This window comes from Electrophorus electricus, chromosome 14 (genome assembly GCF_013358815.1).
Source record: "Electrophorus electricus isolate fEleEle1 chromosome 14, fEleEle1.pri, whole genome shotgun sequence".
Taxonomy (NCBI): Eukaryota; Metazoa; Chordata; class Actinopteri; order Gymnotiformes; family Gymnotidae; genus Electrophorus; species Electrophorus electricus.
Window position 1 is genome coordinate 2,102,501 of NC_049548.1, and position 24,648 is coordinate 2,127,148.

The 24,648-nt window shown below is 46.9% G+C and overlaps 1 protein-coding gene across 2 annotated transcripts in view; it reads right to left on the minus strand.

The window, feature by feature from the left end:
- The window catches only part of LOC113570962 (growth arrest-specific protein 7-like), a 25,335-nt gene extending 931 nt beyond the window's left edge, over nucleotides 1–24,404 (minus strand). Inside the window, exons 1-11 of one of the 2 annotated variants that reach the window (XM_026999688.2) lie at nucleotides 24,023–24,404; nucleotides 19,368–19,488; nucleotides 15,878–15,955; nucleotides 14,051–14,136; nucleotides 11,864–11,914; nucleotides 7,358–7,450; nucleotides 6,748–6,863; nucleotides 5,741–5,815; nucleotides 3,994–4,072; nucleotides 2,846–2,974; nucleotides 2,167–2,290 (exon numbers count right to left, since the gene is read on the minus strand). In XM_026999688.2, coding sequence (XP_026855489.2) covers nucleotides 2,167–2,290; nucleotides 2,846–2,974; nucleotides 3,994–4,072; nucleotides 5,741–5,815; nucleotides 6,748–6,863; nucleotides 7,358–7,450; nucleotides 11,864–11,914; nucleotides 14,051–14,136; nucleotides 15,878–15,955; nucleotides 19,368–19,488; nucleotides 24,023–24,202 — 1,132 coding nt within the window. In that variant the 5' untranslated portion in view covers nucleotides 24,203–24,404. Of the gene's footprint in view, nucleotides 1–2,166; nucleotides 2,291–2,845; nucleotides 2,975–3,993; nucleotides 4,073–5,740; nucleotides 5,816–6,747; nucleotides 6,864–7,357; nucleotides 7,451–11,863; nucleotides 11,915–14,050; nucleotides 14,140–15,877; nucleotides 15,956–19,367; nucleotides 19,489–24,022 lie in introns of both variants that reach the window. The other variant, XM_026999687.2, reaches the window with a different exon arrangement.
- Between the last annotated feature and the right edge of the window lie 244 nt (nucleotides 24,405–24,648).

Below are 24,648 nucleotides of genomic sequence, written 5' to 3' on the forward strand. Positions count from 1 at the left end.
TCAACATCAAATACTTAATGCATTACTTATGAAAATAAAATTTTGTAATAAGCGCTACAATATTTACAAGATTAGAACTGTCCTAAATAACCTCGTATAAAGTTGCCACAGTCAACCGTATTAAATTATTACTTTTAGACCAATGAGCATCCTTTACCAGTAGAGGGCGCCAAACGACAATACTTTATATCACAAAAGGCACTGCCCTGAATAACATATAAGGCTGCTGTCTGAAATGTCTAACCAACCAGCTTTTGAATGAAATGCTAGGGAGCTTTTTCTCCACGCTTCCTCTGTTTTTTAGGCCACAGCCTAGCACAGTGCTAACTTTGGTGTGGTTATCCATCTGGACCATGGGCCCGTGTGTCTGGACTCTTCAGTCCAGTGTTCCTTTGTGTCTCACCCCTCCTCCTGTCTAAAAAATGGGTTTGTAGTTCTGCCACTGCTAAAGTAATCCAATACCTTATACCAAAACCTGCTATAATTTTGAAGATTCGGTACCTCTGAGAAACACCTTCAGGAGACTTCAAGACCAGGGACCTCCTTTATAAACGGTATACACACACAAAAACAGGTCTGAATTGTGTGCACACAACAGAGACACTACTATTTACAAAGAAACACTTGGGCACATATTTACAGAAACCTTGAAAGAGCAGCAACAGACGACACCCTCGGGTACAAAGAACTACAGCAATACGTGCGAATCACTCTCCTCACACGTCCATGTTAAATTATGCATCTCTATAATTAGCTCCATAATCGGCTACTTACTCACAAAAAGCACTGGAGCCTAAACGCTGCTTCGGCTGATGTGTTTCATGATTTATTTGTGTGGACCAGTTAACTAGCCAGTATCTATGTATTCATATTTATTGCTCCAGATAACTATTTGCAGCCTTCAATTTGTTCACCCTTGTTCAACTTGTTATGGGTTTGGAAACAGCTTTGGAAATAGATGCTAATGGTTATGCCTAATTACAGTTGTAACACAACTGCACACGTTCACTGTTTTTGGGATTATTAGCAGACCAAAGAAGGTGGGATTTTATTGCCAGTGATGATGACTGGCTAAAGAGCCAATTTAGAGCCATTCTCTTAGAACTGTGAAGAGCTGGGCCCAGTTTTTGAGACCAGTCACGCAAAACCCAGGCAATACCTGTCCACTTACAGGTCATAACGACCCTTGGATGCTAGCGACCGGTTGGTTTCAAAGCTGATAGATCAGGGATATCCCAGCTGTACTGGCTGGCATAAGTAAACTTCCGTGACAGTACACGGGAGTGTTCGACTGTGGCGTGCAGTAATGTATTTCCAAAAGGCAGATCTTGTTGGTGGAGACTGCTGGAATGTGGGGTTTCCCCCACCAGTCGCAGTAATACTCTGTCGGTGCAAAGCAAGCCACAGAGTGTCTTTGCACCAACGTTTAAATCTGCCCACTTTTCTCACCTCTGCAACAGCGCACTTGTGGAACTCAGTACTAGCTGCTGAAACTACATGCTGTTGCTCAAACCCACGTCGATGCCTCGGCCCAGGCCGCCAAACGATGGGTTTTACCGCGTCTCAATCTCAGTCACTAGAACTTCCTTCTCACTTGCTGCAAGATTCCTCTTTTTGCCTTTCGCTTTGCCAATGATGAACGGCACAGGCCATATTTTAGTATTCTTTAGGTCATTAGGGATTTGTGGGGCATTAACAGGGAGGGATAGTGGGCTTGGAACAAAAGGCTGAAGGCAGCCACCCTACCCGAGGCTCGAACCCCAGTCTGACAGAAGGGATTCGTGAGCTCTGTGCCAGAGCACCCGTTTAACCTTCCTAAGTGACAAAGTGTCTGTTACAAGGCTCATTCACCTGTGTACATTTTAAAGAACACTGTGATTGATAAGAGAGGAAACATTGTACGTGCAGATCCACACTCTCAAGGTTTTATAAATCTGATTTTTTTTATTGTGTGTGTGCACACAATTTCCTGTTATTTACGTGCATGTACATTTTCACTCTGGAATCCCTGCAAAGTTTTATAAATGAGGCCCCAGGCCTTTTGGCTCACTGCCAAGACACATGCGCATGCTTCTTCCCAGTTCACCGTGAACGACCTTCAGATATCAAGCTGGGGACCTGTGCCTGGACGCCTCTAGGGAGTGGGGTTTCTTCCGGGCCACTGACCTGCCTGCGTGGATTTCCTGCGCGCCTTCTTGATGTCCTCCTCCATCTTGGTGCTCAGTTTCATCTCCATCTGATGAGTCTTCATTTCTAGGTCCTTCTGCCTCTCCGCTAGCGCTTTGCGAGCCTTCGTGGGCACAAGAGTTCAAAGTTGAAAGTTTAATTGTCACATGCATAGTTATACACAGTATAACTGGCAGAAGAGTGCAGAAGAGATGTGTTTGGCATCATTCCCCTTGAGCACTGACGTATACTTATAATGCCATTTTTAATCACCGGTGCTTTATATTTCAGTAGCATTTTGCTCTCTAAAAACACACGCAGCATTAACACATTTAGATACATGACGCTCGAATTATATTATTGTGTTCCTGAAGTCGAAGACCAGTTTTTCAATGGTCACTTGTTTGCAGCATGAGGTCTTCAGACCCTTGTGATTGTTTATAGAGCTTAGAAAGGCTACAGTTCCGCAAACACGCTACAGCCTTGGAAATGAAGCAGGGTTTTAATAATATATGAACAGGATTCCCAAAACTCTAGAAAAAGTTGGACAAGTAGGTGATGCCTTAACTTCCCTGCCTCTGGGAGACTTGGGAATATTCAAAGTTAGATTGCGTGAGTGGAAACCCATGCGGTCCTTTGGACACCTCGGTCAGCTTGTGACCCCTTAACCCCACGCTACCTTTTCTGCGGCAGCGAATCGGCCGGCGAGCTGTTTCCGGAGATCGGCAATGTGGTGCTCGAACTTCTTCATGTCTTTTTTGAAGTTGTCTCGGAATGTAAGGAGGGGCTTTTCCACATCACTCTGCAGCTGGAAGGTTGAGGAGCAAAATGAGATGCTGATACCCATTATAAGTTCTCAGATTGTAGTTTCCAGTGCAGTACGGTAAGTGCACTGCAGTGACATGTGCTGACACTGTCAGAAATGGCAAACTTAGGGGTTTGACTAAGCCAACGTTTCAGATTGAACATTTCTGGTGTTTTTAAAGATCAGTGTGTGACTGTACAGGGGAAATCAAACAAAGCATTCAAACACATCTGCTGAGTTACTTTCCAGAGTATACTAATATGACTCTCCAATTCTGCTCCAACAGCTGGACACCAGAAACCCAGAAATCTCTCCTCAGTCAACATACATTCTCACACACACACACACACACACACACACACACACACACACACACATACACAAGGTCACAGTGAGAGTGAGGAAGCCTATGAGTACACACTAGACAATACTCACTAGTATTTCTATTTGTATGTAATATAAGATTATACTTACAGAATTAACTACACCTTTACGTAGGAAGTAATGATACTCTGGTCTGTGTGAGTGCAAAAGCTTCTTCAGCATTCCACATTGGCATTTTAAGATAAACAAGCAGCCAAAGCAATCACGGCAAATTATTTAAATGTCACGAGAAATACGGAAGATGCACACACACACACACACACACACACACACACACACACACACACACACACACACACACACAGACACACACAGACACACACACATGCACAAACACACACGCACACTCACACACTCACTCAGGCACGCACTTGCACACACACACACACACACACGCACACACACATGCCCGCACGCGCACACACACACACACACACACACACACACACACTCACTCACTCACTCACACACTCACACACACACACACACACACACACACACACACACACACACACACACACACACACACACACACAGACACACACTCACACACACACACACACACACACACACACAGACACACACTCACACACTCACAGACTCACACACACACACACACACACACACACACAGACTACCTTGGAGGAGAACTTGAGGTGAACTTCGGCTTCATCTGCCAGGCTTTTCTTCAGCTGACCCCAGGCCTCTCCAAGTGTGCTGAGGACAGACAGGAAACTAGAGGTCAGCGTAATGGGGGGACGGAGGGAGCCAACAGCCCCGTTAGTCAAGGTCGGTCAGAACCTCCAGCAAAAGTTCATTACTGGCTGTCGATCTCAATCAGACGCATTACGCACACAAAACACGGGCGAGTCCTCGGGAACACACAGCAAGGCATCGAAGCTTCCTTTCCCCCTTTCTTAAGGAACCTGAAAAATGAGCACATTTGTGCTGGCAGATTTCCATCATTCTTTGGGGGGAAGGTGTCCAGCAGTGCTAGGCAGAGAATGCGTGAGTCTGAACCCTGATTGCCTCATTCCAGGCATTTGTCAGATATTCTTCTCAAAGGCCTTCCTGGCCGAGCCTACAGGACCCCCGACGCGGCGGTGAAAGCATCCGTCTCAGCACGCCGTGCCGATTCAAAGGAGCCACTCTGAATGGAAGGACACGTGGCCTCTCCTTCTAGCACATTCCATCGGTCAGCCATTCCACCCTAGCCGCGTGCTCAGTGAGAGAGGCCGCGAGGGCCCCGGCTACCGAGAGACGGACCCTTGCCTCCCCTCCAGCTGCTAATGGCCGGCGATCGGATATATACACGAGAGAGAAACACACCGCGGATCGATTCCCCGCAGCCCGTAAATGGTGCGCACTGGGAAAACCTGCCACATTTCAGAGTTGCTACGTGACGGGCTGGTGAGGTGGCGAAAGGTCACGGCCCGCGGTAACAGCGCCATCCACGTAGGTCCTGAGCATGGCCAAAGGAGAGGTTTGGCCCCAAGCAGCCGTCACGGGGCACAGGCTGGGAGGCACGATAATACGGGCATTGTTGTGCAGGAGAGGGTGGGCAGACCACTGTGGCGTGATCTACATTCTGTCCGAGACAATTAGCCCCCTTTATCAGTCCGCTGTGCATGCTGGAGTTGAGCTGAGGGGCCAGTCCAGACCGCCTGGCTAACAGCCGAGACCAGGACTACAGGCTAACTGCTGCTGTGCGGTATAAGCCGTCTTCGGCTCGTCAAGAGAACCTTTCGACCTTGCTGGAGGCCATGTGGGAAGATGTCAGATAGTTCAACTCATTCTTTCAAATAGTGTAAACAATAAATTCAACCCTAATTCTACTTCGGTAGCTTCTTGAGATCAGAACATTTCCTGCGGTTTTCTGGACATTCCTGTTGGCGGCTTACAGACCCTCCAAAACTTACAGACTCACCGCGCTTTTAGAGTCATAACACAGCAAAAAATATAACTCAGCAAAAAATGCCACATAGCCATTTTGCTGTCAAACAACGTGCAGTTCCGACATAAATGGAATGCATGCCATGTATATTTTAAAGCATGGAATGTAATGTGGAAAGGGTCTCCAAAGGGACAATATCATTAGACCTGTCAGAATTTGGAATATGTGCGGGCCCAGGACAAAACTACAATGACATTTACCAGTATTGTTTTGACATTCCTCACTGACCAAAGTGGAGGAGCCACAGTACAAAACTGGGCAGCTTTCCAAAGTTCCACACTGTGGTAAGACATTACATCACATTGTTCAGTGGTATCTGTGGCCTTGGTTACGGACCTGAAAAGAGCCAGCATGCAGGACAGCCCTCATTCTTTTACCGCCACTCCATCACACCAACCCCATCACCACCACCCGTGGAGCTGGAAACCTACCCTTCCTCCTGAACAGCCAGCGGAACCTGGGAGAGCTTCAAGAGATTCTTGGCATACTCTTCCTCGATCTTGATCCTGACGGGTCATAACAAAAGTCAGAAGTTACAATCTCTGCCCCCCCCCCCTTTTTTTTAAGAGCGCTGACAAAACTTTGAACATCGCTGTAGTTCGGTGATAATCAGAGTCCTGCTGACGGGGGTTAAGCACATCTGTTGTGCCCTGAAATTCACACACAAAGGTCATTTCCTGCTCAGGGTGCACACTTACTGCCTCACCCCCAAGGGAAATGTTACTCTGGTTGACCCCTTATGTCATACAGAGTTTTAAGAACCATTTTCCCAGACCTTTCTGTCAGCTGAACACCTATAAATAAAACAAATAAAATGATCGTCCCCAGAGGTCGTTTGGACTTCTTATCAGGAGTGAAACCAACAGACTTGACTTTACAACGTAAAACATCCTTCAATAGCTGTGCATATCTAATGGCAACTGTGTAAAAGTTATGGAGTAATTGGAGTGTACTGAATAAGTCGTTTGGAGTCTAAATGTTTTTGTTAAGTCGACAGACGCTCGGCTGGCACATTCTGTGCTGTCACAGCTAAACAAAGGAAAAAACTACGAATTGCATGAATCGTTATTAACTGACTTGCATAACTTTGGCCACTCAGCAGGAAGGCTTGCCAATTCTGGAAATTACTTGTTTTCCATAATGAGTTTGCGCAACATAAAAGTCTGCCATTAATGAAACAGGGGGAACTGGTCAGGAGATGTGACTATTGTTATTGTGCGGTTTTCATGGCAACAGAAGAGGTTACGCAAGCTCACTTTTACATAGAGCCCTGCTGAGCGACTTGTTGTGTTCCGTAGCGGATGACAACCCGGCAGTATCGAGACATCTTGCACCACAGCCTGAAAACACAGAGGGCCATGCTAATCCCTTTCGCAGCTGGCAAGGCATGCGCGGGTCACGCGCAGGACAGAGGCGCGCGTGGCGGGATGATATCTACCTCTCCCTCATGAACTCGGCCGTCTCCTTCTGCATCTGCTTCCCCTTCAGCTGCTTGTGCAGTAGGACCTCGAAGCCCGTGATGGAGGTGTTCCCCTGTGGGTCCTTTCTGTCCATCTGGGACGGGAGACAAAACACTGGTGGTTGGAAACATGCAGGAAGGCTTGCTGTCAGACAAAACACCAGGAGGCACCGCTATGGCACACACAAACACACACACACACACACACACACACACACCTCCCCCAGCTCCTACTCACAACATTTCTCCACAGATTCCCGATCTGAGATGAGATTTGGGATTCAGTCATTTAAATATGAAAAAGCTGTTTTTGTCTCCTGGATCATTACGATTCTGACAAGTCAAAATGCTAAAGTCAGAATGCCAAAACTGAGATGTAATGACAAGGGGTGCTCAAAACATCACAAGCAGCCATGCATGACTCAAATTACAAGTAAAAAACAACAACAACAACAACAATATTTAAACAGCTCCAAACCACAGCACAACTATATAAACAACCATGCCTTGTGTAACTTATATGTATTTATGTGTGACAGTGTTTTAACTTTACAAAAATTATTTCAAGATTCTTCAAATGTTCCCTTACCCAGAAATAATCGCAGTAGCTCCACTCGCCCGGTTTGAGGAGTTGCTGTTCAGACATGTGCATCGGGAGGGGGAATGTTATGGAGTTGACGTGCTGAAGGACAGAGTCATCCACAGACATCGCATTAGGCCTTTGCAGACTATGGAACAGTCCTTCCTGTGGATGTCTGTATGCACTGCTTTAAAATGGTTGCAATGACTGCAGTGAGATGGTGGTAGGATGGTGGGTCAAAAACTCGGTTTAGGTGTGACAACACATTATGCTTCCAATGTTGCTATAATAAGTGCATGAAAAGACTGTCAGCATGACGCAGAACAAACACAAGTGTCTCCACACAGACAGCGCATTAGGCCTTTGCAGACTATGGAACAGTCCTGCCTGTGTAGGATGGAGTCTGGAGGCAGGGAACTTATGGACTTATGGCCTGACCGTTTGACACTCTCTGGGGCTTCCAGATACTTTGGTGTTCACTAGCACACAGTGGAATTTCAATACTTCCCTTTTTCTCCATCTCAGCAACAGAGCAACGGCACCAACACCCTGGGATATGTCTAGGATGGTTACATATTCAATGTCCTTAAAGTGCAATAAAACATGTAAATCAAACAATTTGGCTAAATATTTATTTTGGAAGGGTTTCTTTAGCCTACAGAAAGCTGAAGCTATTATTTTTTTTATATAAAATGCCATTGAAAGAAACAAACCAAAATATCCTATGTTGTGTCTTTGGATACTCAAATAAAGTTTGAAAAGGGTTTTCCAGTGAAAAAAAGAACTAGGTTTAGCCCAGGTGTCCTCCTTTGCTGCCTTGATGTGTCAGCACACCGGCAGACTTACAGCTTGCATTTTCCTCTCTGATTTCATCCTAGAATTCCTCGGAAGGAATCCACCCGCAATAATGTCTGTATGCACTGCTTTAAAATGGTTGCGATGACTCCCGTGAGATGCGGTAGGACGGTGGGTCACAAGCTGCATCCACTTGTCTTTGCTAAAACCTGTTACGTCATCAGCGACTTTAAGCGAAACCGTATTTAGTGAATGTTGCTGAACATGAACACGGTGCCACAAAATACTAGCAGCACATTTTAAGAGCAACCTGAGTGATACCTCATTGTAAAATGCTGGAAAAAGATGTTTATAAAAACATTGTGTTCAAGTAAACAGCTGTCAAAAACTTGGTTTAGGCATGATGACACATTATGCTTCCAGTTTTGCCATGATAAGTGCATGAAGAGACTATCAACGTGACTCAGAACAAACACAAGAGTCTCCACACAGTCCGCCGAGCCTCTCTGGTCCATCTTGCTGTCACCGGTTCTGAGGCTGTCCTTGCATTCTGTAGCGCTCTCTTGCAACAGACGTCTCTCAGCCGAGGTATGGAAGCTCATTCGTGAGGCCCGTGTCTCCTCTCACTTGTTTTTGATCAGGAGCAAACAAACATTTAGCAATAGCTTTCCAATACTCTGGGTCTGTGAACTCAGCGCTGATACCTGGCGGAGAGCATCCCGCCAGCACTCTGTCCGCTCCGGAATGTCATGTGACCTTGTCGTTCCAGTACTCACCATAATAGCTTCTTTTTTTTCCTCCAAATGAATGCTAGTCAACTTTAATAAGAGCAGGACAGAGAACAGCGCAAGCGAGAAAAAGAGAAGAGCGCAAGAGGGTAGAAACCACAACATTCCAGCTTGTACGGGGCACAAGCAAGTCGCATGAAATGACACTTCTCCTTCTCTTCTTTAGTTACAAATGTGTAAACATTGTCATTCACACTCTGCCTCTGGTTACCTTGTTTAGCCACCCATGCTGTCTTTTGCATATAAAAGGCTGCACAATTGTAGGTGGAGGCATCCCTATCAAGTTTCTGACCCAGCACTATATTTCAGGTCACTGGAAATTAATGACAGTCCACGTTAGGTTTCTGATTTAAGGGAAAAATATGCCAGAACTTGCTGTTCGCCTGAATTTGCTTGGCAAAGCATAGTGCTGATTGCTGCTGGTTATCTGTTCTTCTGCACTGAAAGAGAGGGATTGAGAGGCAGAGAGAGAGAGAGAGAGAGAGAGTGTATGGGGGAGGGAAAGAGGCACAGCAAGTGTGTCAAGGCACTACCACGGCAGCTGTGATGTCATGCGCTTGTCTGTGGAAAGAACGAAAACAAACAAAGTTTCCTCCAAAAAACTTTCACGCACTCTAGCTGGTAATCACTGACTCTCCGAAAGCGAACTGTCTGCCAAACGAAATGTAGCGTGAACTTTAAGTAACTCCTAGTCAAAGCCCTCGCTGCGTTCCACCAGCTTAGGGGGGCTCCACCCAAGATGGGACGCTTGGCACGGCCTTTTGTCTGCCTGCCAGTCCAGAGAGGATCGTGCTAGTGGGAACAGAAGACCGAGCGAAAAAAGAACGAAAAACCAAAGGGTGAAAGCACGGGAGTTGTGGGGAAATGAAGGCGGCAGTGTTACGTTCAGTAGGGCTGCGTGATTATACATCTGAATGAATTCTTCTTGCTTTACTGTCGCCGTCGGTTATTAAAACGTATACAGCATTATTTATGAGCTTATTAATGCAGCATGGATTCGTCTTCACACTGCTGCACCGTGTGTTCAGTTGGTTTTGCTTGAACATAATCCGTGAGATCTAAAATTCCCTGCAGGACGATTCATTTTACACACTGATACCTATTTAGATGACAGACAAACATACAGACAGGGTTCCATTTTCTATTTAAAGTGCTATTTTGATCCATTTTTAAAGAGAATTAAATTTCTCTCATCCAGAGTTTATTTTATTTACATTAAGTATTATTAAGGATAATTAATTAAATCTCTTAATTTTAGGGGAAAAAATAACTCACATAGTTTACATCAGTAAACTCACATAGTTTACATCAGTAAACTCACATAGTTTACATCAGTAAACTCACATAGTTTACATCAGTCTGTTTATAGACCTCCTATGAGGAAAAAAGCAAGACATTCATGTTGGGTGTGGAGTGTGTCACTGAGATCTATCAACAGACACTATTAGTTACTGCATTCTCACAATAAAACCTTGAACTGTGTAGCTGTAAACATGCAAATATGTGCAAAAATTGCATTGGAAAGCTAACTGGTTGAATTAATGATCAGTTTTAGAACAATGCAGACCTAATTGCACAAGGGTATCCGTCAAAGGCCTTTAAACAGTATGTTACAATTTAATCACCCAGCTTCACCAGCAGAGCGAGTGACCCCTGCAATGGAGCTATGTCATGCATTAAAATAACCCTGAGAACAGCAAGTTTCACACTCGCTGGGCCCATCACTTTTCAGTGTTTCAAGTGCCGCCCCTGTTCCCATGGCAACAGGATATGGCCCCCACCCCCCACTGCCTTTGTGACTCTCCTACACGCTTGGGTGAAAGCAGCAGGGCTCGAACAGGGACCATCTATGGCTTCCTGCAGGTAGGTCGGCCGAGAGCTGCACAAAAACCTTCCTTCCGCCAGCGCTATCGTGTTACAGAATGGCATCAGAGGGTGCCTCTGTCCACAGACACCACGGGCTGGGCAGCGACCTGCGTCTGCAGCCAACATGAAAATGAGGCAGGTCTGTCAGGACTCGGGAGGCCAGCGTGCTCTTCAGGCCTGTGGTATGTGATCTCCTAGCAACACCGAGCATCTTGGCCAACGGGCACTCAAGTGTGATGGGTGTGACGGGCGTGAGGAGGTGACGGGCGTGACGGGTGTGATGGGCGTGACGGGTGTGATGGGCGTGACGGGCATGAGGAGGTGACAGGCGTGACGGGCGTGATGGGCGTGACGGGCGTGAGGAGGTGACGGGCGTGACGGGTGTGATGGGCGTGACGGGTGTGATGGGCGTGACGGGCATGAGGAGGTGACAGGCGTGACGGGTGTGACGGGCGTGAGGAGGTGACGGGCGTGACGGGTGTGATGGGCGTGACGGGTGTGATGGGCGTGACGGGCATGAGGAGGTGACGGGCATGACGGGTGTGATGGGCGTGACGAGTGTGATGGGCGTGACGGGTGTGAGGAGGTGACGGGCGTGACGGGTGTGATGGGCGTGACGGGCATGAGGAGGTGACAGGCGTGACGGGCGTGATGGGCGTGACGGGCGTGAGGAGGTGACGGGCGTGACGGGTGTGATGGGCGTGACGGGTGTGATGGGCGTGACGGGCATGAGGAGGTGACAGGCGTGACGGGTGTGACGGGCGTGAGGAGGTGACGGGCGTGACGGGTGTGATGGGCGTGACGGGCATGAGGAGGTGACGGGCATGACGGGTGTGATGGGCGTGACGAGTGTGATGGGCGTGACGGGTGTGAGGAGGTGACAGGCGTGACGGGTGTGATGGGCGTGACGGGCATGAGGAGGTGACGGGCGTGATGGGCGTGACGGGTGTGATGGGCGTGATGGGTGTGACGGGCGTGAGGAGGTGACGGGTGTGACGGGCGTGACGGGTGTGATGGGCGTGATGGGCGTGGCCATCTCCTGTGATATGTCTGTGGGTGTACTCACTGTGACTGAAGTCTCGTGCTCATGTCTTCTGGAGGACGTAGACACGGGACTCTGCGGGAGGACAGGACACTCATATGAGAACACCCCCCTCGGAACAAGACATTCTTTCATGCAAACCCTGTTGTTGTTTTTGTTGTTGTTGTTTCTGCGGCTACTGTGGTTGGTGGCGGCGCCGCCGTGGTCACCATGGCGATAGGGAGGCCGGGCTGTGAGGAGTATGCCCTTATGAAATCACTATCATTTCCAATTCCAGGGTGATCGGGGAGAGAGGGAGGAAGGAGAGAGGGAGGAGAGAGGGAGGAAGGAGAGAGGGAGAAGAGAGGAGAGAGGAGAGAGGGAGGAGAGAGGGAGGAGAGAGGGAGAGAGGAGAGAGGGAGGAAGGAGAGAGGGAGAAGAGAGGAGAGAGGAGAGAGGGAGGAGAGAGGGAGGAAGGAGAGAGGGAGAAGAGAGGAGAGAGGAGAGAGGGAGGAGAGAGGAGAGAGGGAGGAGAGAGGGAGGAGAGAGGGAGAGAGGAGAGAGGAGAGAGAGGAGAGAGGAGAGAGGGAGGAGAGAGGGAGGAGAGAGGGAGAGAGGAGAGAGGGAGGAAGGAGAGAGGGAGAAGAGAGGAGAGAGGAGAGAGGGAGGAGAGAGGGAGAGAGGAGAGAGGGAGGAGAGAGGGAGGAAGGAGAGAGGGAGAAGAGAGGAGAGAGGAGAGAGGGAGGAGAGAGGAGAGAGGGAGGAGAGAGGGAGGAGAGAGGGAGAGAGGAGAGAGGGAGGAAGGAGAGAGGGAGAAGAGAGGAGAGAGGAGAGAGGGAGGAGAGAGGAGAGAGGGAGGAGAGAGGGAGAGAGGAGAGAGGGAGGAGAGAGGGAGGAAGGAGAGAGGGAGAAGAGAGGAGAGAGGAGAGAGGGAGGAGAGAGGAGAGAGGGAGGAGAGAGGGAGAGAGGAGAGAGGGAGGAGAGAGGGAGGAAGGAGAGAGGGAGAAGAGAGGAGAGAGGAGAGAGGGAGGAGAGAGGAGAGAGGGAGAGAGGAGAGAGGGAGGAGAGAGGGAGAGAGGAGAGAGGGAGGAAGGAGAGAGGGAGGAAGGAAAGAGGGAGAAGAGAGGAGAGAGGAGAGAGGGAGGAGAGAGGAGAGAGGAGAGAGGGAGGAGAGAGGAGAGAGGAGAGAGGAGAGAGGGAGGAGAGAGGAGAGAGGGAGAGAGGAGAGAGGGAGGAGAGAGGGAGAGAGGAGAGAGGGAGGAGAGAGGGAGAGAGGAGAGAGGGAGGAGAGAGGGAGGAGAGAGGGAGAGAGGAGAGAGGGAGGAAGGAGAGAGGGAGAAGAGAGGAGAGAGGAGAGAGGGAGGAGAGAGGAGAGAGGGAGGAGAGAGGGAGGAGAGAGGGAGAAGAGAGGAGAGAGGAGAGAGGGAGGAGAGAGGAGAGAGGGAGAGAGGAGAGAGGGAGGAGAGAGGGAGAGAGGAGAGAGGGAGGAGAGAGGAGAGAGGGAGGAGAGAGGGAGGAGAGAGGGAGAAGAGAGGAGAGAGGAGAGAGGGAGGAGAGAGGAGAGAGGGAGAGAGGAGAGAGGGAGGAGAGAGGGAGAGAGGAGAGAGGGAGGAAGGAGAGAGGGAGGAAGGAAAGAGGGAGAAGAGAGGAGAGAGGAGAGAGGGAGGAGAGAGGAGAGAGGAGAGAGGGAGGAGAGAGGAGAGAGGAGAGAGGAGAGAGGGAGGAGAGAGGAGAGAGGGAGAGAGGAGAGAGGGAGGAGAGAGGGAGAGAGGAGAGAGGGAGGAGAGAGGGAGAGAGGAGAGAGGGAGGAGAGAGGGAGGAGAGAGGGAGAGAGGAGAGAGGGAGGAAGGAGAGAGGGAGGCAGGGGGAACAGGAGCTCTCCTCTCCTCAGCCCCCTCTGCTCTGGTCTCGGTACTCATCGTCCACACTACGCCTAGTATACAACCGCAGGGCAAAAAAGCAAAACAGCAGATTTAGTTCCCCATGGGGCACATGCTAATGCTAACCATCCACCGAGGAGGACGAAATGGTGGGCAGATTATTCTAGTCTATAATAAGTTGTCTAGAGCTTTTGGGATGCTGATGTCTTTAGTGTTCTAATTATGTGTTGACTGCTATAAAATCAGTGTGTTTGTGTGTGTGTGTGTATAATTGTAAGCACTTTATAATGTAGCTGAGGACCAATGAAAGGCCCCATGAGTAAGGTAACCTACAGATGCAGACAGTTCCTACCTGTTGATCCGTGCTTGGCTTCCGCTGGAGTACGTGGGATTGCTCCGGCTGATGCAATGGCCCACCGCTGCCGTGAAATCCATTCACTGCTGGAGACAGACAGGGAGACAGCGGAAGTGAGACGAGGAAGCACGGCTCCGGGACCTGCGCTAGGCAGGGCTGGCATCGCGGACAAAAAAATGGGTCAAGGTCACGTTCACATGCAAGGATGCTAATCACTTTGACTTTTCCTTGACAGTATTGCATTCTGATTCTGCACCTGCACATTCAGTAACTAAGGAACAGAAACCTCAAACACAGCAGAACGGACAACCTAAAAATGAGAGGTACTTCCTTGGTTATTTTCAGCGGAGATATTTTTGTTCAGTGCACCTCCCCGTATAGAGCATAATTTTAACCTCTTCACTATTATTTTTGTAGGCCTGAAAGAGGAAGACATGCCCTGGTGGCCTGGGCATGATAACATACTTCTCTGCTGCAAACCAAAATGCCAGCCCAACACACAGCATTACTTCAGCTCGGAGAACAGCACCGAGAACAATGCACGCCCAGTAGCAATTCAGCTCTGAACAATCAACCCGAGAGGAGGGAAAATGTGCCCTTTTAATCACATGAAACAGTTCTAACCATTATTCACAGCGCCCCGCAAGCCAACAGCACTTACGCTTGCACTGTCAGGCACTCTGCTAAGACCCATCGCCTCTGAGAGCGTGCAGCCAAGGCCAACGTGCTCCCTCGCCTGCCCGTGGGGCGTTAAAGATGGCAGGCCGCCCCAATGAGGCCCCAAGCTTTAAGTGGAAGTGTCCGCATCCTGATCACATCGGCTACTTCCTCCCTCCGTCTATAAGCAGTGGCACTAATTTGTCCCGGGCTGCGCCCTAATCACATTTGGGGTTTTTTTACACGGCGGTCTCAATGTTTGGGATTGCTCGCAAAATCGTATTATCTCTCCTCTACATCAGAGGGCCCGAAGAAGGCTGTCGGACATTTATAATAATAAAACGGAGAAAGATCATTTCGATCCGTTCCGAACAACAGCAGACTGTTGCTTGGATGCACCCTCGAATATCCAAGTGTGTGCAGAAGCAGGAAAGAAACACAACATAAAGAGAACGTGTGTTTTTTATCGGATGATCTTGATCACCGTGGTAAACAGACGTATTCATGGAACTCCAGAAAGAGGCTCTTAAAGTAACAAGAGCCGACATCCTTCAGTCTTCTGAAGAGTGTGTGTCTTGTGTGGGGATGCAATCAGAGTACATTGAATAATAAGGTAAAAAGAGAGTGGAGGTTTGTAGAACGTAACACATGTGCATAATACAAAATAATAAAGCAGAAATGCGCCCGTGTTTTGTTTTTTGGGTTTTTTTTTGATGTAGAATGAACTATTTTTAAACTGAAATGATTTCATGTGTATAATAAAATGGTGACTCTCAAGGGCCATTGTTTCTCATCTAGCAGATCAGACCGCGTCAGCCACGATTCGATGCTGTTGCTGCTCGGGCTTGCTGATGTCTTGTTGATCTGGACTGGGATTCACTCGCACTGCTCAAGCGGTTCCAGCGTTCCAAACCACAGATAAAATTAAAACACAGGAAATCTGTAATCACAGGCCTCTGTGGAATTCACTGTAGCCTGCAGCAAAGCCAGAGAGTCTCCAGCCCACAGCCATGATCCCAGCAAATGCCTCTCATACTTTTAAGATTAGCTTGCTGTGTCTGAGTCCTATAGTGTTACTGCACATTTCACACTGGTGGGAGAACCATACTTACTTTGGGGTGAATCATGCATGGAAACATGGGTGTTTCGCTGGGAAAACAGGCTTACCAGCAGGTAGGGAGTTTTTGTGGCGAAGTGATGCTTTGGGGGTTCCAGGGACACTGGATGGCCTCTCCCATGTAGTCTCTGTAACAGAAAGGCATGTCAACCATTCCATGTCAATTATATGGTCCTGAACAGTACTCAGCAACAGGTCTGGGGACAACAAGCTGGCTCAGAAGCAGTAAACAGTCTTCTGCTCAGTGGAACCTTCACACTGCTGGAGTGACAAACCCGACCTGGACTGCGTGGCGAACACTAGGTGTTAGCTGTTGGAATGGACGGCAAGTGGATCAGGTGTCAAGAAAGTACGCTCCGACACCGGAGACAGAAAGCAGGGATAACCAAAAGCAGGTGCAAACCAAGGCCAATAATGTTAGGAGCGAGGACCTGTTTCACTGCACTCCGTGTGCCCGTGTGTCATATTTACAGGACAACTCACAGAGACACCACTATGCCACAAGGCCACATTGTTCTTCTGTGAAGAGCCTTGGTTCGGACGCGTCGGCGCTCGCGAGTGAAGACAGCACGGCACTTGGTTGAGCTCGGGCACCGTACAGAGGGAAGAGATTTGGAGGCAAGTGGTCGGGATCCTTTCAGAAGTGATCTACGGTGCCATTCTTCATGAGCCTCTTCCCCTCCGCTCCTTTGATTCAGTTTCTAATGAGGCAATCAATATTATGAAAGGAATCAAGTACAGTAGTGATGCTAATGCAATTGCATTCAGCCTGGCTGAAGGAGAGTAGCTGTTTTCTTCTCGTAAATATCAATAACGTTATGTAACTGTAATGAATATGGCAGCGACGTGGGGCTGATTGGGGCTTATTCTATTTGCTAATGCAGACCCGATCCCACCTTGCTGCTCCTGTTGCCCTCCTCTGTCTGACTGGAATATCAATGGGCCACTTGCTCTTCTGTGGGTATTCATCCTCATAAAGTCTACGTATATCGACACCAAGGATGAAAAGCCTGTGCATAATCCATCAGTGTCTTTGGAAATGTAATGAAAGACTGGGGGGGAGCCTTTGGATATCATATGAGGCACCGACTCTGGAATAAATCAGTTACCAAGCAACAAAAACTTAAAAAAAAAATAAGTTAACTTATTGGTGTCTTTCTAACAAACGTGTGCTGTAGGGCAGCATGTCTGAGTCGCTACCTCGCCACCGCTGCCCTACTACGCCTTCGCTAGGCCTCGCGTCCCCCCAGAGCAGAGAGGGAGCTGGGGGCTTCTAATCAGTAATGGGCACCAGGACTGCAGCCCTGTATGTAAGGAACGTTGGCCCACTTATGACTCACGAAGTCCATCTTTTATTTATCGCCATCTGTGATGGCGTGCACTCCGGTGATTCGCTGTCCTCCAGGACAGCGTACACAAAGGCAAAGGCATACTGCCTTCTTGGCAAGGCCTCGATGGAGGAAGAGATTTTAAACTCAGTGTGACCACCCCGGCTAAACAAAGCTTAAACCAATCAACCGATCAAATAACCTTTCACGTCATTATCGTTCAAGCTCCCCAAAACTGCAAATGAACACTGTTTGAGTGCCTTGAGTTTGTCATATGGCTGTGTTAAAAGGTTCACCCGATCTCTTTGGCCTTTGTCGAAGCCCTCTGTTCCAGTGAGTGCTGTCACTTTTTTGATGTTTAAAGGACCAAATGCATCTCTTACATAATTTCTTCATCAGGTGTAACAAGGCTGTCCACTTCTTCCTTGAGCTCCACTCTGATCACAACCTTTCAACTGTTCCTCCTCACCCACTTTCCCTTTTGTTTGGCAGATTTTGGACTCTGTGACCAAAGCTCTGCCGTCCGACTGTGGCTGGTTCCCCGCGGGCCACATGAAGTCTTGTCACAGGTGTTTTAATAGTATGATGGGTATACCCAGCAGGGTAATGTCATTTAACCGCAAAGCTGCTACACAGAACAGGAAGGAAACTTCACAACACCGCCCCCCCGCCTAAAACACACACAGATGCTCATCTTGTTGCTATGGCAATCAAAACAAAACAACACCATAATCTGACGCATCTCTTCCATACTGACAAGGGGTCTGAGACTACAAAATTCTTCAGAAACTTATTTAAAACATGACATAATTATTTGGTGCAGAACATTCTGTAATGTTCCCTTTCATCGTTGGCTGAAGGATGTTCACATATTTTCTTGTTTTAGCATTAACAGTGTCAGCGAGTGGAATCATCTTTAAAAGGATCAGCAGCCTTCACAGTCTGCTCAGCAGGTGGAGTCCAGGTGGAGCCCAGGTGGAGTCCAGGTGGAGTCCAGGCCTTTTCTAGCTGTCAGGACCACCGAAACCAATGCAGGGTCAAAGGAATGGGAGTGAAAAATTCTAACATTTCATGAGCCTAGGGCTGCTCGTGTGGGAGGTTTTCATTACTGGCCGTCCAGAATCATAAAACCCAGTCCCCAAGTCCCCATAAACCGTTATTATACGACTTATTTATAACAGCAGCATAGGTTCATTTCCCCTTTGCCTTGTGTACTCATATATTTCATAGTTACCACACCCTTGATGCTGTACTTTTTGCTCTGCGCAGGCTGCACCAGCTCATAGAGCTGTTTACGCAGCTCAAAGCGCTTCAGATTTAGTTCACAAAGCCGTCCACAAATTCATCGGTTTCAGCGATGTGGGTTATATCATTTCTAAACACACTGTAATCCTGCTAGTACTGAAAGGGCACTGACTCCGAAGTATATGCGCTGTGGAAACATGAACTGGGCAAGGTGAAAAGTCGGTCCAGAAATTGTTCTCTCAGCCCAGATCCTCCTTCGGTCATCTGAAGAATGCACAGATGGACGTCGTGTGGGTGGGGAGAGGAAGAGCAATCGGCACGGTCCACTGAGGAAGATCTTTGGCCAGACACAATGCTCCTTTTTTCGGAACCATGCAAGTAGAGCGGGAGATATCTGCAGTGAGTCTCCGATCCACCCAGGCCTGGGCCGTACCAGCTAGACACGTACGCTTGGTTCAGCACTACTGGGATGTTCACACAGGAGCCGGCCTGTTGTTCATCGAGGATTTCAGTCCGTGCTGTGTGACTGTACTTTTAGATAAAGATGGGATGTGCGGTAAAAATGATCGTTTAACCTTAAACGGGAAAATATGGGTGACGTCAACTAGGCGATGTAGTGTAAGTGTTATATAAAGGGTTATATTTTATAGTCAAATAAAAGACAGCAAAGTAAAAATAAAAATGTCAAACATTTTGATTTACATGTATATGAATAATATTAAAGATAAATGCATAAGAATTGGGTAAAAATATACATTTAAGCAAAATTGAAAACAACTTTTATCAATTTTCAATTTTCTTTTTTTTAGTTTTATCTAGTTATTTAATGTTTTAGCATGGAGGTTATCTAATGAGCTCCAAAATAGCTTCATTTTATGCTTTTATGTGATGTACTTAGAATGCAGACCGGAAAATCACTCTGGATCCTGCAGTTGCATGGTGGGAAAATGCAATCAGATGTGCTCACCATTGCTTACAGTGTTGACGTAGTACTTTCGTCCCTCTGGGGACATGTAGCATGTCCAGTTCTTGGGCAGGGGGCTTTGGCAAGGTTCCTCCCCTGGCAGCACACTCATGGAGACAGACTTCTGGATCAACAAAACAGAGAACGTTTATTACAGCCATGACACATGCAACCCCTTTGAGGAGCCCCCCCGCCCCAAGTTCCTGGGGGTTAGCCGCATGCTACGAGGATGTTACTTATAACCTAAGAACTCCGAAAACAATGCGGTGAGATGCAGCCTGCACTTTAGCTGAAGCAGTTGGTGATGTTTTTCTAAAGCCTAGGTCAAAGAGATTTCCCCATCCATCAATTCCTCCACTTGAGGAATGCCAGACGTCAATGTGCTCTCTATTCCAAGATACTAAAATACATCTAGCATATTTAGCACAGACATAAGGTCTGGGAATTAGACATTTACATATATGTACAAAGGTTTAGGATGGAGAAAATCATACAATTTGGCTAAAAATGAAACAGCCATCTTATTTTGACATATATATCATTAAACAATGCATACTCCCAGGTGGCTAACCTAAACCTCAAAACCCTGGGCTGGCCCATGCTGTAGACTTTAGACTTGCCTCTAGTTGCCACTGCAGACCAGGAAGAATCACACATATCAGCAGGGGCCCCGCCAGGGATTTGGGGCCCCAATGAAGAAAACATGCCTAATGTTCTAATACTTTTTAGGGCCCCTGTCGGTAACAGCCTCAGTGAGAGAATTGTTCTAACTCCCCCCTCTATATGTAGCCAACGCAAATCAAAGCCATTAAATGTCAACTGCTGACATTCATGAGCTGGTCTCATCAGTTAGCCAAATGCTTTTTGTAAGCAAATCTGCCAACTCCTGGCACTGATCTCTATGTTTTAGGCCCTTCCAGAACAGTTTTAATCCATCAGAGACATGGTCACTTGAACAGGAATAGACAATAACAGCCCTGGAACTCTTTAGTTATTTTCCTGCAGGGATGCGGAGGGGACAGACTGAACCTCAGTGATGATTTTTTTTTAAGCCACTCAAAAGGACACATGGTTCCCACACCCAAGACTACTTAATATGGAAAAACAATATTTTGTAGCTTCCTTGCATGATACTGGCATCCTGCCTGGAAAAACAGCAAAAACCTGTCAAACTCCCAAGGAAAGAATGTTTGAAATACCTGAGGTCATGGATGAAGTTTACTAAGCTCTTAAATTGTCTCTCACTTATAACCTTGGATCCTTTTTCATATAGGTTCATGCTACTCTTGGGTAGACAGCCACACATTGCTTGGATTAATATCTAAAGCATTTCCCAAGAAACAAGGACGCCATCTCAGCAACCACTAACACAGAAATGGTTATGATCACTGTGATCAAACATATATTCAGCAGTTTTCATTCTGTAGCGCAGTCTTATTCACACCCAGGTCCAATTTACTACTCAACAGCACGTATGGTCAAATAGATCCCCTATGAGAAAAATGCGACATTATCTGCTTTGTGTAGAATACCTCTTTGCAATACAGTGTAGGCTCTTTAGGCAGATGTAACAATGAGTCACGTTAAGATCTCCAATCCTGAGTTGCATTAAACTAAACCAAAGTTTCATCACAGGGTTACAAAAAGAGCCTTATCCAGAGTGCTAACCTTCCTCGTGCCTGAGTGAGTCAGTCTTTCCTGAGCCAAGAGAGACTCTGGTAACATGACCCATGTGCACGTGATTGCCCATGGCCCTAGCCTACCTCCAACATCTGGACAGAGCAGTGGCCACCGTTCACCAGGATAAGGGTCGCAGACAAGATGGTGAAAATATAATTCATATGCTAACCCATAATCTCGCGTTTTCATATGTGTTCACTGAGGAGAATCAACGATATGCAAACTGCACATGTGGAGAGCAGCAATTAACTTACAGCAAGAATCTATTCTAAACAACGCTGAGTAATTATTTATTGTGGAACAAAACCCCATCATGGAGAACATTTGTTTGATCAGCCTCACCTGGCATGCTGTACTGTAGCTAAAACACATGAAGACAGGCTGGATTACAGAGTCTCAGGAAGCTCAGAGAGGTCTTACAATCCAGTCAACAGATTCATTATAGACTCAGGTTAGCAGGGTATACCAGGGAAGTGCCTGTTTCCTATGACTCATTTATCTATTTCCGCAGTTTCTCTCCATGTACTGAGCCTTCTTTGACAACCTCTCACTGTTGCTCAAAATATTTCCAATGGACAACTTCACTGAAACATATTTATTTGTCATGTCTGTAGCTCACATGAGGTTTACTAGCTTTGGGGGAGCTCGGCGAAACAAATCGTAATCTAAAGAATACACAAAAATATAGAGGTCTAACAAAAAGGTACTAAAATGTAGATATCTGTGCATGTGTACACACATACACTACACTCTGTGGGCTTAATGTGATCGGGAAACTCAACTCAAACTTAATTTGTGCCATCCTCAAACTGAGACCTCATAAAGACATACTTTGACTGCAAAGCATCGTGGGACCATGTTTTGCTGTGAGAGAGAAGAAAGTACGGCTTAGCGCTCCGAAGCTACGTGAGTGCTGAGCTAAAAACAGAACTTCCACAGGCTGTCACAATTCACAGGCCCGTGTGAGAAGATCACAGCCTGACACTCATAACCAGCCAGTGCCTGGAAGGTCCTGGGACAGTGTGAGAAGGGAGGATGGAAGGAATTCTCTTACATGACAGAGAATTCATTAACACATCACCCAGGACTCACATTTAAAGCAACTGAGAGAATGAGAGGTGTGAGTTTCCAGACCAGGCCCAGAACACACAGTACGACACATCAGCAGCCTAAGACAAAGATGTATCAGTGACAGAAATGCTTTTTTTGGTGTCTTGACCGATCCAGATGTGATACTGTGAGACTCTGTGAGTCAGATGTTGATCCCCCATGGACTGTCAACACATGAGATATTGCCAGATGTTAAAGATTTTCCTTTGACATAGTTGGCTATATTTCTGTATAATTTTTTTTTAATTCCACCTCAATATTCCTACTGTATATTCCAATATTCCCAAACTCTGCTTATAATCACATCAAAAAGGGGACTTTTTAATGGAATATTAAGAATTGAATCTTAATTATTAAATGTACATATTAATTATGATCAGGTCTTAACCTGATTAACCTGATTAATTCTGACCAGAATTAATCACAGGTCCCATCATTAATTTAACATCTTGATGCTACTGCTGTCTTTAAGCGATTTTCCCAGATGTCCCCACCAAATGACCACTTGTTTAGATCATGACCACATTCAATTGGTCATTTTCATTTTCATGGCTACCACAGCATCTTCTAGGATCCTGTCAGGTTATTTAAGGTGGCAGGAGTGACTTTGGTTGAAAAACCTTGACGGTCCATCTCCAGATCAATGACGCTTCGGATCAGAGATGCAGCCAATACACCATCAGAGAGAGCCAAGTAGACAGCAGTGAACCCACCATTTACAAGAAGCACGACTATCTGACACAATGAGTTTCCACTGTGAAGATAACAGACGCCCTGAATACTGTGAGCCGTGTGCTCCATGAGCATGCCGTGAAGCTTTGGTTTCCACCAGTTTGTTTTCCTCAGCAAAGGCAGAACATGACGCCACTCAGAGGCTCACAGAGTTGTGTGCTGCATGTATCTAGTTCCATACATTGACGACTCAACAACCAGCTCAAAGAGTGAGTCATTCAAATGGGTACAACACTGGTTCTCTTCTCATTTTGGTTCCTTTTTTTAATCTACATCACAATGTTCTGTGAAACAGGCAGAGAAGATATTGCATACAGCACTTCCTCTGTGCTATTTTTTCTCTTCCATACTCTCTTGCCCATCTTCCTTGTTCATAATAACATTTTGGTCCAATAATTATGTTCATACTAATACGGTTTTTGCACAATTCACAGTAAAGAAACGACCTCAAAACAGCACGTTCCCTCCTAGCTATCTATTTTACATATCAACACTTACTGTAACATATTGGGACCTTGAGCTAAATAATATTTGTTACAAATGTAACAACTGTTGTCATTTTTTCCCTATTATATTTTTAGTGACTAAGCACAGAACACACCATCAGTTTTCTACATTGCCCTATGTGTCCAGAATCTTTCTCCAAGTGCTGAAAAGTCTCACTACGCACTTTATTTCACTACCTAATGAGGGCACAGAGGGCCAAAAAAGTAGTTTCTAAGTAAATCCATTATGCGAGCAACAAACCTGGCTGGCACGTCAAATAGCTATGCAACGTGGAGCCCTGATACTGTGCGCAGACATCCTTAACTCATCAGATCTAAATCCTCCAGAGAATTATTCTGGGTGAGTTTTCTCCAGTTCCCTCCCTGGCCAAGCGCGATCTTTCCTATAACGGGAACCACACTGCGAATAAAACGGCTCGAAATGACAATGTGCCGAGGCTTCTGTCTGTCCTACGGTATGGGCTTACGACCGCTGAATCTGGACTGAATGACTAGGTCGCTGCATTCGCTTTACTGTACCTGTATGCAAGTGCAATATAACCCAAACTTGTAAACTGCCCCTCCAGTTTGTACGTCCTAATACACGTTTGCGATCACGACAATGGAGTCTCAGTTGACACGCAGACCTACCTCCACGACCTGAACGTAACTTGAAGGAAACCACCCTCTAATTCCATCCTTCTCTCCTTCCCACCATCCTCCAGGCAAAACTTGCGTTATTTTGATAATGTCTCCAGCCTCGAACTTCAACCCCTGCTGATGCTGATCCCCGCTGAAGGCATATAAACTTTTACAAAAAGAGCCGGACATCGCAAACTTTCAAGTGATCGGTGAAAACGGCTCGTCGGTCCAGAATCTCTCTTTTAGTTTATTCGAAATGGCATCCGGAAGCATATATCAGTCTCTCCCTGTTTTCGTACAAATTCAGTAATGGGATGCGTGCAGATGCGTCGGTAACACGGGAGCTCCACCGCAAACCGGAGGGTTCCGCATCTGCACGACACAGCACGGGAGTGACCGCCCGTGCGTAAGCGCATGGCACAGGTCGCACAGACTTGCAGTTTGCTGTGCGGACGCCCCCAGCCTATGTCGCAGCCTGCTGGTGGGATATTGGTTTACCGCAACGAAAGACGCGATTCCTGATATTTGGCAGTTAAGCAACGACATTAGCAAAAAATACATTTAAAAAAAGAAAAAGAAAATAAATAAATAAATAAATAAATAGATAAATAGATAAATAAATATATATATATATA